General features: G+C 31.9%; 2 protein-coding genes across 2 annotated transcripts; both read right to left on the minus strand.

Annotated features, from left to right (window-relative positions):
• Nucleotides 1-1,321: 1,321 nt before the first annotated feature.
• On the minus strand, nt 1,322-5,862 carry LOC129965399 (uncharacterized). Its single transcript, XM_056079244.1, has 4 exons — nt 5,781-5,862; nt 5,418-5,460; nt 3,709-4,358; nt 1,322-2,292 (listed from the first exon to the last, which is right to left on the minus strand). The coding sequence occupies exons 1-4, from the start codon at nt 5,826-5,828 to the stop codon at nt 1,396-1,398; spliced, it is 1,638 nt and encodes a 545-aa protein (XP_055935219.1). The 5' UTR covers nt 5,829-5,862; the 3' UTR covers nt 1,322-1,395.
• Nucleotides 5,863-11,183: 5,321 nt separating this feature from the next.
• LOC129966073 (uncharacterized) lies at nt 11,184-17,127 on the minus strand. The gene is made up of 4 exons (XM_056080442.1): nt 17,045-17,127; nt 16,769-16,829; nt 13,426-14,108; nt 11,184-12,013 (listed from the first exon to the last, which is right to left on the minus strand). The coding sequence occupies exons 2-4, from the start codon at nt 16,827-16,829 to the stop codon at nt 11,219-11,221; spliced, it is 1,539 nt and encodes a 512-aa protein (XP_055936417.1). The 5' UTR covers nt 17,045-17,127; the 3' UTR covers nt 11,184-11,218.
• Between the last annotated feature and the right edge of the window lie 3,218 nt (nt 17,128-20,345).

Below are 20,345 nucleotides of genomic sequence, written 5' to 3' on the forward strand. Positions count from 1 at the left end.
GAACCTGAAACCGAACGGCTCAGAAGCCGAGACCTTATCACCAGGCCACCGCGGACTTTTTTTTTTTTTTTGCCCTGTGGTAGACTACATACAGCAATTGACCAATATTGGAGGTATTTGCGAAAGTAGCATCACCCCTTTCGTTCAGTGGCCACATTTAGATCCGTTTTTCAGCAAGTATTCATAGAATTCTGATGTCAATCTGAAGGAAGGGGCTTATTTTTCTGGATAATAAGTGAAGATTTAAAAAAAAAAATCATAAGTCTATGAACTGTTTTATTACTTTCGGGGACAAGCTCTTCCCATAAATTGAAAAAAGGGGTTGGCAGTTTATTAAGCTGATTGGATGCATATACTCTGGAAATGTTATATTTTACTCGCAAGAAGTTCTAAATTTTCTTCTCGTTTACGGCTCCATCTAAAGTTTTTATGACATAAAGGGGAAAAACTAAATATTGACGCTATGAACCAAGTAGCTATTACTAAAAAAAATTCATATTAAGTTCAAAATTAAAAGAGTATTATGCATGATAATGTCTTCAATTTATATCATTTTGCCTTGGAATAACAGTACTATAGCATTCGCATTTATTCCTCCGCTTCTAGAAGAATATTTTCCTTTTATCATACAGTCAAGATTTGTGCAATGCATGCTATCTCCTTATGAAACAATGATCTTCACAAATGTTTCTTATATCGTAGGATTAACATTTGAATTTTTAGGTATTTAAGCCATCAAATTTTTGCAGTTAAATTATATTTAAGGCATCAAGATTTTATTAAGAAAATATCGCTTCTTATACCGATTTAAAAAGCAGTTCCGATGTCTTTCATCACTATCATTGACTGTTAAACATATCTTATGTGGTGAAAAATCCTTTTACAAGATTCAATTTTAGTTTCAATTGCCACAAACGAACAGTAACTTCTTTAAGATTGATATTCATAAAGGGATTTTTTTCTATAGACTCGACAGAACGCAATTTAGCCGAGAAATCTCGAACTTCTTTGGCGCTTTAAAATAACTTGTATAAATAATCAACCATTTACATTATATGCTCCGAAGCCAAAATGGGACAAATGAAAGAGGGACATTGCACAGACGGATTATTTGAGCATAAAAACCCCAAAATTCAAACTATTTTTTTTGTTCAAAGTATAAGATGTCATTTAATTGCACGGGATTCTTAAAATTTTAGAAGCTACCGAAATTTACAGCATTAAGTAATCAATAAATCGCTATGTTTTATAAGCATCTCCATTCCCTTAATATAAATGTGACGGATGTTTTGGGATTTAAATATTTAAAAGATAAGACAAGTTAACATATACATCATTTATTAGATCGCAAGACTAAATTATTAACAGCAACAATATTCTTTAAAATGATGCAGCTTATTCAAACAAATGCGAAATGGCTTTTATTCCTTCCAAGATCAACTTGGCTGGCTCTTTCTTTCGAAAATAAATCCGTCTTTTAGATTCTACAGTTTTAGATGGCTTTAGCAATCTGCTACGTGAAACTTTTGGAGACGGCAACTTTCGGGCTGGTTTCACAACAAATCTTTGGTTTATTTCTGGAAGAGGTTTTGGCTTCTGTGTAGGAAGTTCAGGTGCACGAGCTGGTTTTGCCAGTTCTTTTGCCTTTGGAAGTTTAATACCCGGTTTGATTCCAGAAGATACATTCTGCTTATGTTTCTTTTGAACTGCTTCAGTTAGGAAACCCTCGGCATCTTTTGTTAGCATCTCGACTGCTTTCAGTATATCCAACAGTATTTCGGATTTTGTTGTCTTTTCATCATACTTCTCTTTCTTGGGAGGTACAGAAGTTGCAGGCTCAGTACTTGGTTGCATAGTCGTTGTTTCAGTGTATTCTACAGTCGTTGGTACAGCATCTGTTGTAGACTCCGTTTGATATGAAAAAGAAGTTTTTTCGCAGAAATCTGGACATTCCATTATTTTGGATTTAACAGGCAAGAATTTTATCATAAGACTCCAATCTATATTTGGAAGAACAATCTTAATTTTTGGAGATTTAGGTTTCTTGGTAGGATAGTCAGCAGGCTGCCGAGTTGAGGTGGAAGCAGCATCGTATTGTCCCAGCAGATGATCCACAAAAGATTCTGTACCTTCTATATGCTCATCTGTTATTCGATTGGAATGGAAGTACAGTGGAGCAAGAGAACAATTAGAACTGTACCAGTAGTCGCATGCCAAAATGGCTTGGTTGAATGTGGTACCAATTGGACACAAGAAGCTTTCTCTTCGATGAGGATAGCAAACGTGAAATACCTAGATTGCATATAAAGATGAATTTTATAATATAGAACTATCTTGAAGGGTAACAAGATATACAATATTGCATACATACAGGCTCCTGGCAATCAGACTGAATGTATAATGGAAATATAAATTCGTGTTTTTCGAATAAATTCTCGAGTTATTAACCACTGGGGTGCCAAATATTGATAAAATACCGCCTGGCATTCAAACATTTTATGACAATAGTTAACGATAGAGTTACAACTACTTAATAAAGCTTCAAGTACACACGTAGTGATATCTGTATATCTCGCAAAGGCGAGTTTATACTCAGCCAGTTATAAGATTCCAGTAATCTAAGCAAGCCCAGAAGGAAGATTGAGCATGCGCTGAGAAGTGAACAATAGCAAGTTCTTATCTAGACGTGGCTCTGTACAATTAATGCACACGAGTGGTTCTACTGTATGAATTGTAGTTGCCCGAGTGCAAACCCACCTTAAGAGTTCTGCAAAATTTGTGAATGCTCAAATTACAATGAAACTTCTGATCTGAATCGGATCATGCAATTTATTGCAAAAGGCCCGACTTAAGAAAATAAATTTCATGCAAAATGCTAGCAATTAATTCTATAAGCAATTGTTTCGATATTGCATATAGCGACAAAAATATCCCAATACTGCGAAATGAATTTCGGTTGTTAGGCAATAAATGTTGCCCTTTAGTTTGAATAACAAATTTAGATTAATGTGTACAAAAATCTCAAAATTCACTCCGAGATAAGAATGAGAAAATTAGCATCTTATGGGAAATAAAATCCCGTTGTAAAGAATAAGTTCAAATTTTATTTAATAGTGAAATCTAAATGCATTTCACACAACCATCAGATATTTAAAGTAATAACAATTGAATTGCTGATTCATCTTAACAGTACGAGGATTAAATTACCTTTCAAAAGAAGTAAAAATGTTGCAATTTTGCAAAGAATTTTAATCTATGTTGATTCAATTACAAAACAAAGTACCCGACTAAAGTGGTAAGCATCATACAATTAAATAAAGGAAACGGTACAGTGAAAGAGTTAAGTTAGTATTGCAGGGACAAATGCAAAACATTAGTCTCCTATAAGCGCACTTTGATAGCTTCCGAAATCCAAAACATTAGTTTTTAAAAATTAAGATTCGGAGGCATACATGTTCGTTAATGAATCTCGACTTCAATTATTCAGAAAACTGAATATCCGTTTAGACTTGGATGAAAATTGTATCTACAAATGTAAATTCTCGCTGATTATTTGTACAAATTCACTTTAACAATTTAGGAGAATGTAAATCATCACAAGTTAAATAACCGGAAATAAAATATTACCAAAACATAAGGTTTCATTGAATTATTCAAGTTGACTATCTTATCAGTACAGGAATACAATCATTAACATGAATAGTTTACCTGGCATCCAGTTTCCAAGTCGGCATAAAAACCAGGAATATGCTTTCCAGCACAAGTGAAAGAAGTGATAGGAATATCTTCGTAGTTAGGGAAATGCATTCCTGGTATGGCACGAATGGAGCCTACTTGCAAGGTTTCCACTCCACCCTCATTTCCGCAAGGTTGTTCGTACGAATCCGTAACTACTTCGTCCTCCCCAATTACAACTCCGTGACGGTGTTCCAGATTGGCATACTCTGTTTTCGATCGTACGTCGAATGAGAAAGTGGCATCTAAATCCAGCTCCCCGGATTCTTTTAAAATCTTTCCAAGGGCGGCTCTCCTCAACACTGTTTCATAAACCCAATCAGAAGCTTCAACATTGTGATATAGATAAAGAATCGATTCGTATAAGTTCCATATTCGATCGTTTGACTTCGAAATATGTTCAAAAATCTTTTTGAACGCAGGATATAGTTCACCGGGATAGGCTTCGAATTCGTGTTCAAAAAACGATTCTACAATACTATCTGTAGTTTCATTCCTTAATCCCTTTAGATCATAATAGGTGTTGAATATAAGTTTCCAGAAGTCTTTCGAGTCTAACTTGTCTTGGTTGCTTATATCGTCTGCATTTTTGGATACCGTTTCTGGATCAGTAGCTATGGAACCTAGGAGGAAAGAAGGGGAGCAATTAATATCGGATTAAGTATGAAGAATAGGAAACTTCATGAATTGTAAATAAACCCATAAATAGGGTTGTAAGAAAGAAGTCGTTTGTACAGATCTCCTTAAGTGTGGTATTAAGCATGGAAAAATAGTCCACACTTAACATCACCAATTGGAAAATAAGACAATTGTACCGCTGGGAAATAATTAAAAGTCATTGATTATATACGCAATCATTTTTTACCCAGAGTTTCCAATTTTTCAATTGAACGCCGAATGAAATAAGTCATTGAAGACATGTGGTTGCAGAATCGGGAAATTTAGTTTATTACTTAATTGCTTCTATCACCAAAGAAAAATATTTTATATTTTTTCTTATAATTAACTTTGTAACAGCTTAATAGTTACCATGTTTTTTTAGAATGAAATCATCTAATCATTAGATTAACTCTAAAAACAGGAAGTTTTTTTTTTTTAACATTCTACCAAGCAAAAAATGTTAATACGAGGAAGACACATTAGATATTCAGCTTGGCATTAGGATAAAGGTAATCGAAAATGGTGCCAATACGACTTAAAATGGAAAGTTCATCGCTTAATAGTGATATTACGAACTGCTGCCCAACTTGAAAATATTGAAGCACTGTACTATATGAAAAGATGCATTACGAATATCGAGATCGAATTGCCTTCATTTACAAAGAAATAATTTTAAGCTTCACGAAAATTAAGAAACACACAGTTACTTAAACGAAATCTTCAAAAAGAGGTACCTGTAGGCTCAACATGCCAGATCTAAAATTTTCTTGCAGAAGGAAGAAACCCACACCGAAGAAAATGAGAGTAGATGCAAAGTACTAGAGATTAACCACTTTTTTTAAATTATACTATAGGTGTATATACATTTCGTCTTTGTGATTATATTCTTTGTATGCACTTTTAAAATCAAAGGGTTCAGGTTGTTGTTTTTTTTACTGTCAAACATTCTAGTTTTGTTTAAGGTTTATGAACTCAAGTATCCCTAGCATACAAAACTAAAAAGAAATTAAAATTATACCTACTGGAAGCCAATAAGACAGTTGATAAGCAGAGTAGAAACAACATCTGAAAGACATAAGCAAGATTATGCAATTAATTTTCTGGTCAGTCAAGTCAAATAATTAAAACGCTCAAAAGAAACGATTGGATTAAAAACGTATTCAATTAAAAAAGAAAACACTAAAGTGTTTTCAAAAGCTAATAAACATAAGGTTGAAAGTAAATTCATTTCATTATGAATGAAAGAAAACGAAGAACATTCTCAGGAACTGAAAGCATTATTATGCTTTCATTAACTCATTAGTCAAAATTATTATTATTATTATTATTATTATAGCTACTATTTTTATTGCTACTGCGTGGAATAATCCCTTCTTTCAACTTACCCTCCCTAACTCGTAAGACAAATGAATGTGAAAATAAATTGGACGCATAGATGTTTTATACTACCTGCAATGCACCACTAAGTCTAGAAGAAATTATGCAAATAAGTTATTTCCGAAATTGAAAGTTATCACCTCTATGCATTTTCGAATCAGCATAGCTTCTTTTAATGTCTCTAGGTCTTTAGGAAATTGCTTATAATGCGGCTCCAAAACAGTAATTGTTGGCAGCAAATATGCATTTCTGTAAATCCACCATATTTATCCAATTGTCTAAATTACTTTAAACATAATGTTGAAGATCTTAATGCAGGGAATTGAAACCATAGCTAATCATATGTGTTATCGTTCTATAGCTAATTATATGTATATTATTATTAATCAATGTTATCTTTCCACAATTCTCCAAAATAATTTTGATTTTAAAAAGAACTGATAAGAAAATGTACAAAATCGAAGATTCAGTATCTATGGGTACTACTTTTAGATCTATAAACTGTCATGAGTATTAATACTTGATATGGTGGATTATTATGATTCTTTTTTTCTTTAAATATCGTATGGAAAAAGTAGTAACTGATTACTCATGTTTCAGAAGCTTTATTAAAATATGATTATTTTGTGTTAGAATTTAAAATACAAAAATGTCACTTCTTCTAATATGTTTTGAGTTATGTGGATTTTTTATTTTTATTTTCTGAAGGTTTGTTGTATCTGGTTTCTGTACACATCTTCCGCTTCTATTAACCATTTTTCTTACAATATTGAGTGAAAGAGGTTGACGGCTCATTTTTCTTTCAGAAGTCCAGTTAAGAAATTGTAGGTTGGTTATATTAGAATATAGGATACAACGATGAAATGTATTTGTTATATATTGCTGTAATGCCTTCGAATATTTGTAGCCAGTTTGTGAAGGAGTTTTGGGATACAAATTCTTCTGGTTTCGCTTCCTTGTTTTAGAGATGGAAAATAAGATCTGGTCTCCTCATTTATTTAGGCCCTATGTATACTGCCGCCCATTTTCAGGAAACGCAATGACTTATCTTAAAGTTGTGTTAAATCAATTTTCACAATCTTGACCAAAAAAGGATTAGTTTGGTATGGTTTTTTTCATTTGTGCTCATTTTTCTTTTCATCTCTATTTTCTTTCTTGTAACTTCAATGAAAACGAGATAATATATACTTACATAAAGCTAAATGTGTGTGTGTGTGTGTGTGTGTGTGTGTGTGTGTGTGTGTGTGTGTGTGTGTGTGTGTGTGTGTGTGTGTGTGTGTGTGTGTGTGTGTTGGCGCTCTACAGGCCAGACCATTCGACCTACAGCTACCAAATTTGGCACATGCATATCTTGGAGGTCGGGAATGTGCACCTGGGTTCCTTTTTATTTATTTTTTTATTAAAATTTTAATTATTAATTAAAAACTAACTTTCCCGCCAAAACAATTTTTCATTTCCCCACCGCCAAATGAGTAAGGCTTCAATTTTTTTTCCCACGCTAAAGAGAATAGGCTCAAGAAAATTTCGACAGATTATTTCAAAGGATTCTGTTTATTTTCTTAATGTTTGATGCCTTTAAAATTAAGCATTGTTAATTAATCGATCTTTCTGATTCATTCTGAAGTACTTTTGAATTAAAATAAAACAGAATAAAGGAAATTAACAATTTCTAATTTGCATAGCGTTACCCCAACTGGAGTAGAAAATTCACGCATTTGCGTTACCATAACTGGCGTTGAAAGTTCACGCATGTGCATTGTATTCTGATTGTTAACAACTATTTTCAACGGATACGAACTTTGTTTTGAAGGTTTAATATGTTTTCGACAGATTATTTCAAACGATTCTGTTTATTTTTTTTAGTGTTTGATGCATTTAAAACTAAACATTGTTAATTAATCGATCTGTTCATGATGAATCTGAGAAAATTTTGTTGAAAACTTCTTGAGATATTATATAAATTAAGAAAAATATTCTTTAGTGCCCATTAGGTTTAAATATTCAGCGACTCTGTTTTCAGTACTCATATTTAAAAATAAATGCTTCGTTTCAGTAAAAAAAATGTTCTTATATTAATTGCAGTTTAACCATTTCCACTTTAATTTAAAGCATAAATTCTACGGGAGCTAACAGAAAATTAGAGAGATACATATTACGTTAAGGCTGAAGGCCTTTATAATATTATGAGTGAATTATATGACTATTAAAATTTGAAGTTTGAAAATATTTTAATGAAGAAGCAATTAAAATGGGAGTTCCAGAAAATATTTAATTATTACAATTTTAACGTGCATTCAGATTGGCAAACCAGCTGGTCGCCAAAGGCAGCTAGTAAATAAATAATTTTTACTGGAGAAGAAAACTTAGAGTTTCTCTCTTAAGAACTTAGATCTTAAATTTCGATTTATTCATTTAGTAATTACGTTAATTTAGACACTAAAATTTACTGTAAACAGAATCTCACTGTTTACCTGTTTGATAATGTTTAATAAATTTTTTTAATAATGTGACTGTATCACTTTAATTTGCCAGCTACTTTCAGAAATCAGCTTCTTGTTCTATGAAATTTAAATAATTAATTTAATAATGACAACTAATTTTCATGCACTATTTCTTATCACAGCAATTGAAAGCATCACAATAAGCACGGAAAATTTTGATATGTTAGCTAGGGACATAAAATAGCATAATTAATTGGTGAAATACTTCTAGTTATTGTTACGGGGCTGTGGCAAGGTTTCACTTTATGAAAATGAAGAGAGGTGTTCACACAAGGGGACGGTTGTGTCTTTTTTTTTTTTTTTTTCGTTAAAGAATGCACAGTGAGGTACTGCTTTAAAAATTAATTCGAAAATTGGAGAGCACTAGCGAATATTAATTAAGCTTTCCTTTAAAATAAGTATACAATGAAAAAGTTGGACCAGTGTTTGGAGCTGGGGGACTGATTCTTTGACTTTTCTAATTATTTTAAATATATAGATATTATTTTTGTTTGTAGAGCATTTGAGAAAATATACAGTCTCTCTTGGGCCTCTAATTGGAAAGAAATTTTTAGCTCCTTTTCTTTATAGGTTTTTCTTGATTTTTATAAGTTTTTAATTGATACATCACTGTGTACATTTGTGTTTAGAGCAGCCTAGATAGTAATCAAATACGACTCCTGCTCAAAAAAATAGAATCAATCAAGATTGAGTTCATTTTATATCCTCGTATCTTAAGATAAGGGTCACGATGGCCTTGAGGTGAAGTTTCGGCTTCAGCACTGAAGAATCGAAATATGAACCTGAGAAAAATTAGCCATATATACGGAGTTTCCTTACATTAGGAATACGAAATATTTTTATTACCGTTTTAATTGAATAAATGATTTTGAATGGAAAATTAATTTAATAATGAATACAATAATTACCCAAGAATTAAAATAGCTGAGTGAAAAAAAACACATGAATAATCTTGCTACATATGTTTTTTATAAAGTCTCTTAAAAGAATGGTTGAAATAGAAACGATGGAATTTTGTCTTTTCCCTTCACTAATATAAACACATTAGCATTCATTGATATATTCACATTCGCATGCCTTAACACATGAGCATCGACTCCATAATCACGATACATTTTGAAATCGCGTTAGGTTTGTGTTATGTAATAATTAGTACCTAGAAAGCAGAGCTGCGCCTAACATTTTTTTTTATAAAATCGTAAATTAAATCCTATTCTATGGGTCGTTTCAAGTTTTCAGTGAAGTCTTATTGAAATTGCAAACGCGAGATAGAATAGGAGAAAAATGCATAGATACGAAGCCCTAACATCTATCCCATCTCTGGTCATATAAAACACCTGACAATATTTAGATACGAAAAATGTTTTTTTATGTAAAATCGCATTTTTTTTCAGGAAAGACACTTATATAAACTTAAAAAGCTAAACATTATCTAAATATAAAATTTTATCTGAATTATTAAAGCCGCTTCGAGATACATAGTAAATTTATACATATGCAAGAATTGATCGTTTAAAGTTGTATTTCTTTGATGAACCACATGGTATATTTCCCACAACACTTGGTTCAAAAGGTTTCAAATTAGACCATTCATAAATAAATATTCTCTAGAATAACCCTCAAGTATTTTTAACTAATAAGTTTTTAGAGCAAATAGCATTAACATGAGATTCAAATTTAGGACATGTTATCAGCACACATGTTCAAAAGACATTAACCAAAGTTTTGCGTTTACACATTGAATAGTCCTGCAAAAAGATTATCGATGGGTAATTATAGACGTAAGAATGCCGAAAGATTATAGACGCCACTTTTAAAGAGTGATCTGGCAACGGAATGTTCACTTGAAGTTATTGATAACAACTGCAAGTGCGTAAAAACTTTAACTCCTTAAGCTCCATTCCCCTAACTACATGATGCATTACAGTATTGATGAAATTATTTACTTTTTTTTGTATAAAAACTATTTGATACGATCTAATAATTTAAAAATAATAAGAAATGCGAGATTCTAGTGCCCCCCCCCCCTCCTTTTGCAATTAACTATTGTGCGAATTTATTGAATGCAAGGTAACCATCAAACCTTTTTTTAGCTTTATGTTATGTTTGAATAATTAATGGACGATGGAAGGTCTCTAAAGAGAAAAAATGAACCATTCAGTATATATATATATATATATATATACATAGTGTGTGTGTGTGTGTGTGTGTGTGTGTTTACGTAATCTGATAACTCCATCCTACTCCAATATCGTCACGATGTCTAAATATTGCGATTGCACGATATTGCCTAGTAAGACTCCGGACATACAGTCCAACAAGTTAAGAATGGTAAATTTTGAAACTTCTTACTTCCTCCGAAAATTGTAATTAAGTTTAACGTCTAAAATCCGGGAGATTAACAAAGGCTTTATTTTTATTGATACTACATTAGTTTGAACTCTGAATACAGGATGTTAGGATAGGAAAAAAAGCATGGTTTGCATTTGTGAAAGCTGGATGCCAATTAAACCCAAATTTGCTGTCTCAACGATGCATGTTTTAACTTCCTCTATAGAAATTTTGTCGCATGATCAAAAATTAAACAAATTTTTGGAAAAATCATCCAAATTCCGAAACTATAGTTTACTGGAATATTTGAGACATTTTTATAAAATCTGAATTTAGTATTTAATTAAACTTGAATTCGTAATAATTTTTAGAATAATATCTAAACATTTGCTATTCTGTAATCCTCTACTACATCGACATTACTTATGTCGTTAAAAAATTTCGAGAAATTATACACCGCAAAGTAAATTGTGTTTATATATCAAACAAGTCTGAAAACTTCGCAAACAGCCATAATTGACTAAATGAGTTGATGTAACAATGTTTTGTTGAAAAATGTATAAATCTTACGAAAGAAATTTGCAAAAAATAACTTTATTTGCTTCATCAACCGATCAGTGTTCCTTAATTTTAATTTTTCTATAACTGTCGATTATCATTTGCTTCGTAACTGGAGTGCCTTCATCTAATATAGTACTACCCAATCTTGATTTCATCACAATCTTGGGTATTGCCTGCTTTCTTGAACTTTTTATGTTCTCATTTAATGATTTGCTTGGCTTTAGATGAATACTCCGTGTTACATAATAACTAGGCTTCATTTTAGGTGAAACTTTTCCTGAATGCTTTAGTCGTTCAGTAACTTTCGGCGATTTGAAGTGACCAACCTTCTTTGTTACTTCAAAAGCCTTGTTCGCAGTTTCGGCTCTAAATTTCGGAGTGGATTTCGACTCGATTCGTTTCTCAAGTGGATAAATCCAGGCGTCTCCTCTGCCCGCAATTTCATCAATCATATCTTCTCTTATTTCTCTAATTATCTCAAGCATTTCTTGAACCAGATCATATACTGTATCGATCTTCAGCGCAAGTTCACTAACAACCGTTTCATGAGTTTCCGCGACTTCTACTTGTTTGCTGTTTATATATTTAACTTCGCATTTGGCTGGCAAGAATTTCAGATGAAGTCGTAACATTTTGTTTAAAAGGCTTTCGCAGGTTCCATCATACGTTGGGATATTCATTTTTGAAGCGAAGCCTTCTATTTGGAATTGGTTAACTTCTTTAATAAAAGGCGAAGAGTAACACCTTGTATCATGCCAGATATTGCATGTCAAAAGGCTTTGATTGAAAGTTGTACCGATAGGGCATAAGAAGCTATCTGTGCGATGAGGCCAACAAACATGGAACGCCTGGAAGAAAGCAATAATATGAATTGGCTTATTTAGAATACAGAATAATCAGTAATAATTAAAATATACGCGCTACTGCCTCAATCTTATTTAATGCATTAAAAAGTTTATTACCAAACATTAAATTCAAAGACAATATATTATTTGTACATTTCGTAACATAATAAACGATGCAAATAAAGTTAGAAATGCTCCATATGGTAGACAGTTGGATATTACGTGCCACATTTTGTAGCCTAATATCCGAGTAAGCGCATATTACCATAAATAAAAGGGTTTCAAATCTCGATTTTGAGATTGGGGTGGTGGAGAAATTGCCCAACCACTTTTGCACCCCATTCAATTTAAAGAAATTAGATTTTCAGCAATACTAGTTTTATTTTCATGTAATCTTTTCTCCTTTAAACAGTTGAGAAATATTTTACAAGAATATTTTTCATATCTTTAGTTACTGGATTTATAAAAACACGCTCTGATACAATATAAAATTTAAAGGTTATGTGCATATAATCACAGTTTTTTAAAAATATAAACACGGATGAATCACTTTTAAACATTATACAATGTTTCGGACTAAATGCTCGAATTTTTTTTTCACATTCTTATTTAATTTGGTTGTTTCATATTTTAAAATCGATGCTCTCGTTCTCAAATTCTCAGAAATCATTTCCAGATTCTCTCGTTTGAGATACGAGGTTCAAAAACGTTTATGCTGTGTCACATTGCAGTATCTAATATTTTTAAAATTATCAATTGACCTACTTCAGTGAAATTCAGTCCACGTGTGTATCAGGCTATCTATTAGTACTCTGGTTAAAACGTTCGCTGGAACGATTTAACCCTTTGCACTCGGGTGGTAACTTGACGGGTTAACTCGGTAACTCGGGTTAATTTTGACGCTTTATTTCATTTTAAAAATACCTACAAAGTAATAAAATGATGCAAATTAAACCGGAGAATGCAACTTAAAACAATTATATATATTTTCGTAGCAATAAACAATTGCTTGTATTAGAAAAATTATGCATCGAATTACCTTCCATAAGGGTTAAATTACAATTTAAAGTATTTCTGCCTTTAGACTGGTCCTTAACTCGGATACAGGCAATGAAGGCAACACTTAGGTATGCTAATTTAAATTTGAAATAAAAACATCGAACTAAGATTTCTTCCAAAATTATAGAATTGGATTTTAAATGCATTTTATTTGCTTTGAAGTTTATAATCATTATCAGACGGAAGTAAGCCATATCTTGAGTACTTAAAGTCGAGGTTTGTCAAACCAAAAAATATTGGCGATAGAAGGAATAAAATTGTCTGGTATTCGATAATCAATACACTCCCCCCCCCCAAAAAAAGGCAAGATTTTTAAAAGAAATTACTGAATAGATTTTAAATATATATGTATTTACCTGACATCCCGTTTGATAATCAGAGTAGATTCCAGGAATCCTTTTATGAGCACAAGAGAAAGATGTTTCTGGAATATCACAAAAGTTGGGATAATCCATCCCTGGGACTCCTGATGTTTGGATTTTCTGTGTTTCACACTCGTCTGTTGGAGGTTCGGAGGTTGGAGACGTTTCATCCTCCAACAGAATTTCGTAAGCATCCTTTAATCTTTTCTGTTCAGGTTCAGTCTCGGCCAAAAGATCTAGATATTGGCCAATCCGATCTATTTCAACTTCTTCATCCGAGTCTGGAGGATATAAACTGACATCCCAAAAATAGGGAGGATGGAAGAAATCTATAGACACTGGCGGATAATCTTTATTTCTTTCCAAAGGATCGAATAAAATATCCTTAGCTTCCCTATCGGTAAAATTAGTAAGGTATTCGTAAAACACAGCATCAATTAGTGCCCTTTTATAATCATCCCGATTGTAGTCCTCCCAGAATCTTCCAGGATCTACAGAACCGTAACCTTTGACAAGCAAGTTAAAAATGAGATAAGCATAGATCTTCAGTCTGTAAGGATTGGCTTCATGCGGATATCTTGAAAGGAAGTTTTCTGGGAACATGAAGTCGGCATTTTTAATGAATGAGGAATCGTCATCCATTTGAAACTCAGCATTGCTTCTAAAACTTGCAGACACTGCAATAAGAAAAAGTCAATTTGCTTTAAAGAAATGAAGCTTAATCTTAGAAATCTGACGGCTTCTCATAAAAGAGGCCATCAAATATGGGTTTGATGTAGAGATAATTATGGATACAAAGTTTTTACAATTTGACTTTCAGAAATTTGAGAATATTCTAAGATTAACCTTAAAGAAACGAATATTATCAGAGAGTTTCAAATTACAGCTGGCAAATCTTTATACATCTAGTTCTATGGCATCTACCACGACAGATCAAAAGCCTCTTTCTAATGGTAGATTATCTTTAAATTAATAAAATGGTAGTTTTACTTGTCTTTAAAAAGAATGCAATCATTATACACGTTTCTCGAATGTCACTTTGCAATGAAGTAGAGGCACTTGAAGTCGCCATCCTAAATGCGACACTTACGGCGATCAAAAAATCCATTACAGAATTTATGGCATCCGATTTCCAAAACCTGAACACTTATTCAAAGGATTTTCATTGTCGGAAGCTGTATTTAATATTCAGTTACGTACTAAATATTCTTTGTGCATATATTAGATACATCGGTTTCTCTTCGCACCTTGTTAGAATATCTTAGGGATATGAAATCGATCCCTAAGATGTATTTTAGCCATACATGAATAATATTCATCTTCATGTCATATAATATAACCATGCATAACCGAGCTCTAGCTTAAAAACTACTTCATTAAAAAAATACAATAAAAGGGCTAAATTAAATATAAAGAGAATACCTATTTCATGAGCTATACAAAATCACCGAGTGTTTTAGTTCTCCCGTAGAATTTTAGTTTATTTACTTGTGGAGTTAAGTTATAGAGCAATTCCCAATAGAAGGTAGTGAATTTTTAAATATACTTTTATAAAACAAAATTGAAAGACTACAACAGTTCCCTCAAAATCAAATACACCGACTACGTTCTGATGCATTTACTTTGGGTATGTTATCGTAATATCGTAAGACGTTGAAGAAATTTCTAAATTATTCAATTTTTACAGGGGAATTTATAAATACAAATTTTTAAAGGAAAATACTGAATGTAGATGAAGTTCCTTTAAGGAAATTCAATGGTTCCATGCCGATTTCGAACAAATAGCCGCTCCAGATCTTTGATAATGGGGGTAAAAATTTTATCCCTTCCTTTGAAAAATTAAATGAATCACGTAGGCATAGTGCTTTGTCCACATTTTAAATTCAACAACTAGAGTAATTTTGTTTGCATTTAAACCATCGAAGAATATTTTGGGGCTCTTCATTGAACAGAAAAAGGATGACAGCGGAATAAGTCAATTCACATTTTCATGCAACATGAAGACAGAAAGGCAATTTGAATTAAACGTATTACTGCATCATAATGCATAAATTTTGCACCGATTGAAAATATTTCAAGTGCTTTCCATCTCTGAAGAAGTTCGGATGAAAATTGAGGATATTTTTTTAAAGTGATGGCCTGCTCCTTGTTTAAACAGGTAGATAGGCGTACGGGAAGATGAGGCGGAATGTCAGTAATTTTAACCATTTTGTGGATGGGTGCCATGAGGAAGAGAGGACATCAGTTTGATTAATCTGTCAGTTTTATTCTTAAGACAACAGTCGGCCACAACAAATCCTGTCGATACCGCTTCGTTCAGCGGTGGTGGGATGGTCGGCTGTTCACAAACGAAGAAGTTCCTGAAAAGGTAGGACTATAAAATAGCTTTCTAACCTATTACTTGGACATTTTAACAACAGCATGCGCCACTTCTTTGGAAAGCGGTTACTTGTATTCTATTTAGCCCTTCCAATTTCTTTGTTCCAATTCCTATGAAAGTAAATGTGGATACGGCGGATAATGTTTTCTTATAACACCCTATAAAATGAAGTTTAACCCTAAAATACAGAGTGCTGCCGATCATAACCTATCCAAATCTGGTTGGAAATTTGCGAGTAGAATTGAGGCTTTTTTGTATTTTATTGCCAATTTGTTGCTGAAAAATGTTACAGTTACAATTTTCAGCATGTTCACGGCAATAAGAGTAATACCAAATACATTTGTGCTTTTTCCATTTGAGTCAGTATATCTTTTTGCTTTGTTTATATGATTGTGAATGTCTATTTTATCCTGCAATGTTATAAATCAAACAAATAAAATAAGTATTCAAATGTACATAGCTGTTAATTCTTTTTTTTTTTCACTCAACTAAAATCCAATCTTTATCTGATCTTGTCGACTGGAAACCTGCTGCTTCTTTGCTATTATCCGTGATTGTAATAGAATGTTTTTTTAATGCCTTTTACCGTGATTTATTCAAAAATCGAAACTCAAAAAACATTTTTAAGTCAATTTTTTTTAATAACCGAGGCTGTTAGCTAGAGGTTACCTTAAAATAATTCAGAGTATAAGTTGCTGTGAAAATTTATATATTTATTAAGAGTTTAAGATCTTCGTTACTTTTGTTATTCACATTTACAAGTTCAGAATGAACACATTCATTTTTCGCCATCTTCATTTCATTTAAGACATTTTTCTCTTGTATAAGAATTGCAAGCAAATTTCTAGCATAAACCTGACAAAAAATTTTTTTGCTTTCCACTCAATTATTTTTTAATGACGTTTGAACTAGATTTAAATGCCCCGAGAAATTTTCACATGAATATTTCATACTTACACGCTGCTAAGAGAGCGAGAATGACATCTCCATACAGTACAAAAAACAGTGACCACAACATCTGAAAATAATTAATACTTCATGTAGATAAATAATCTTTTTAATTAAGATGTCAATCAAGTTTTATTAGTTCAACAATTTAAGGTATTAGGCATATAACATTTTTTTTAAGATTGAAATAATTAATTCTATAAGTGAATAAAATAATTCGCCCTTGTTTTACGTTAAAGAAAAAAGATTATTTAAAAAGTATTGCTTAACACTTGCCAAACTTACTTTGATGAATCAAAAGTAAAACTGAGAAAAAGTATCTCGATGTAACATTTTATTCTTTTAATTAGTTACTAACGTCAGAGACAGAAACTTCTGAACTCCATTTTTTGATTTGCTTTTATAAATGGTTTCAATTTATTATCTTTATTGAGACCTTGTCGCACTGGAGCTGTAATACGAACTTCAGATATTATTTTCGAAATGGATGCATAAGAAAGATCTGAAGTCAGTATCGAAGAAATATCAATTGTTTCTGTAGAGATTGATTAATTTCTCTAATCTTAAAAACTTCTTTGTCATTCCAAGCATACATCTATTGCTGTTTGTTAAAAAATATTGGAACAATAGAAGTATGAGTGCAATAATCTCATGCTGTTATATTAGTATCAAAAGTCATAATGGATATATGGATTTGAGTGGTTTTGAGATTGATGGATTTCAGGCACGAAACCCGATCTCACTAAATATTTACCATTTCTGTAAATTTCTTTGGTGTTAAATTTGATTTCGAGGGTTAACACGATCCTCTTGAGATGGTCCCCTGTCAGTTATTGTTCTCGTCTTCTGGCTGCAGTTCAAACTTATAAGATCCATTTCAACTTAACCATTTCAAAAAGAGAATTTAGATTATGCCATATTTTTATACTATCACTAAATCAGATTATTGGTTTGATGTTGCGCCAGACTGCAACAAATGCTGGTTCGATGGGTAATACGGTGCCAGACAAAAAGTATCAATTATGCCAAGTGAATGTTTGACTCCCTATTCTTTCTTTTAAGTCATAAAAATTAATTGAAGTGAGTTATTGTTGAAAATGAATGAGAAATTTTCCAGTCACTCTAAATGGTGACTCAAATGACTTTATACAATGCAATGGAATTGGGATCCAACAAAATATAAGCAGAAATCCAGATTTGAAAAATCAGCCCTTGTTGTGATATAAATCTGTTCTCAACCAAAACTAAAATGTAAGATCCTACAGAACGATTTGTTGTTTCTTATGACACTTGCCATGGACAAGCCCGCTGTTACGAAGACAGCGATTTAAGCCGGTGGGGGATCGTCTCTTGCTTTTATAGTAGGGTCAAGAGTACGACTTTGCTACTCATGCATCACTCATTCGCTTGCACAACCCCTTTTTACAGGAGGGCACATTCACACATAGAATAACGGAAGAACAATCATGCCTAAACCTGGAAGCCCAGATCACAGGCAAGACGTGCTACCCCTATACCAGGACGTCGACACAGAAAGGTTTGATTAACTCACATAAAAATCATGCTTAAACTGGTAAGAAGGCAATTTGCTGAGTCCAAATAACAAATTAACACGTGTGCTTAGTTTGAAATTAATAGTGGTTTAGAACAAAGTTTCGTGAAATGATATTAACACACTACAGTGCCTATAAAGCTAAAGGAAAAAGTAACACATTTTTGAAGGAATGAGAAATGCTTATTGACAATGTATTGAATTGATCTTTACCGAAATTATAGTTTGCATCCATTTTTGTATTCATAGATAGTGTTAATATTTCAAGGAGATTCGCAGCAGTTCCCCATTCAGATAGTGTATGGGAAAAAGAAGCCATGTGCAGACTTTGACTATATGATGGACCGAAGATATCATGGGAGATATTCTACTTCATCATTATGCTAATAAGAGAATATTTGAACACAGAGAGCTCCATGTGCAAATGTATTGTGATTTTAGAACAGAGAAGCTTCTCGTGTGGAAGACAGTCTGAATCGTTTGGATGAAATGCATCTGCCAGAATACTGCGATAATATTTGACTGTGACTACGAGTGACCGCAATCCACACTATCATAGACTCCCTTTGTATTTCAAGATAAGAACCAGACATTCAACATGAATTTATTAGAATCTTATTTTTGACATTTTGGTCATATAAATAACTTGTGATTTTAGTACAATTTCAAAAAAGAAATTGGAACAGGCTTTAAAATAATTAATAAATAACTACAACAAATATATTGAAGTTAAATGGGCTTGTATTGAATAAAACCCAAAGCAAATGCCCATTCCTTTTTTCTTATTTTTATTTGCAGATCTGGTTTTAAATTCTTTAACACACTGTTTATGCCTAGTTTCCCTTCATTTCTCTCTCTTCTCTCATAGATAATGTCTTCTTTCCGTTATGTATTAATATGCTTAAAATTCCAAACTTACCTTTTAAATGGAATCAGGAAATTTTAAATTGAAATATAAATTAAATTAATCAAATTCAATTTCATTTGAAAATTTCAATATTTTTCTTCTTAACAAAGAATACCATTAAGTAGTGGAACTATGGGTTTTGACTATATTTGTCACAGAGATTTTATGTGTAATTTTAAAATTTTCCCTTTGCTCTTTTATTATAAATTTTATGTAATTCCGACAATATTCTGCGAATAAGTGAATAATACTTTTACAATTTAAATAGGCATCTGAAATCATAAGGATATGAAATAATAAAATGTTAACCCTTCTGCAAAGTTTGGATCCAAATTTCAGAATTAAAATATTATAAAATAAGATCTTCTTTAATTTAATACCGATTTTTTTTTCAGTCATAGCATGATACTTCAAATGGAATTTTCGCGCGTATTAAAGCAGTTGCATGGCAAGGGCGTATTAGATTCATGCATTTATTAGAGAATATATATATATATATATATATATATATATATATATATATATATATATATATATATATATATATATATATATATATATATATATATATATATATATATATATAAGTTAAAACAGGAATTAATTAAAAAGATAAAATTCCTTTGGATAGGTTTAAATATTTCTCGTCTCGTCTTCTTATGTTGATGGAAATAACAATAAGCATCCAAAATAAAATGTGACGTATAATGTCTCTATTTAAAATAATTGGGAAAAGTAACAATCAGTCTACAACCACAGTTATAGAATAAATTTTTAAATACGAAATCTCAGGAGAACTAAATATTCTTGAATAGCGCATGCATTCTCGATCTACCTCCATTGTCTAGAGATATCCTAAAAATTGATATCTAGAGATATCCTAAAATCCTAGAGATATCCTAAAATCCTAGAGATTGAACAGAGATTCCAACGTCAAAAAATGGATAATTTTGCTAATATTCTTCTCCAATTTGTAGTTAAATTAATATGCGTTTCATTTGCAAGTATAATTTGAAATAACCCGAAAAATATAATTTGTCAAAATCGTCTGACTTGTTTAAATGTTATGTTCGTGTTATCATTTTAAATGCTCATTATTTTACAAGTTAAAAAATCTTAAAATTATT

The sequence above is a fragment of the Argiope bruennichi genome, chromosome 4 (assembly GCF_947563725.1).
Source record: "Argiope bruennichi chromosome 4, qqArgBrue1.1, whole genome shotgun sequence".
Lineage (NCBI taxonomy): Eukaryota > Metazoa > Arthropoda > Arachnida > Araneae > Araneidae > Argiope > Argiope bruennichi.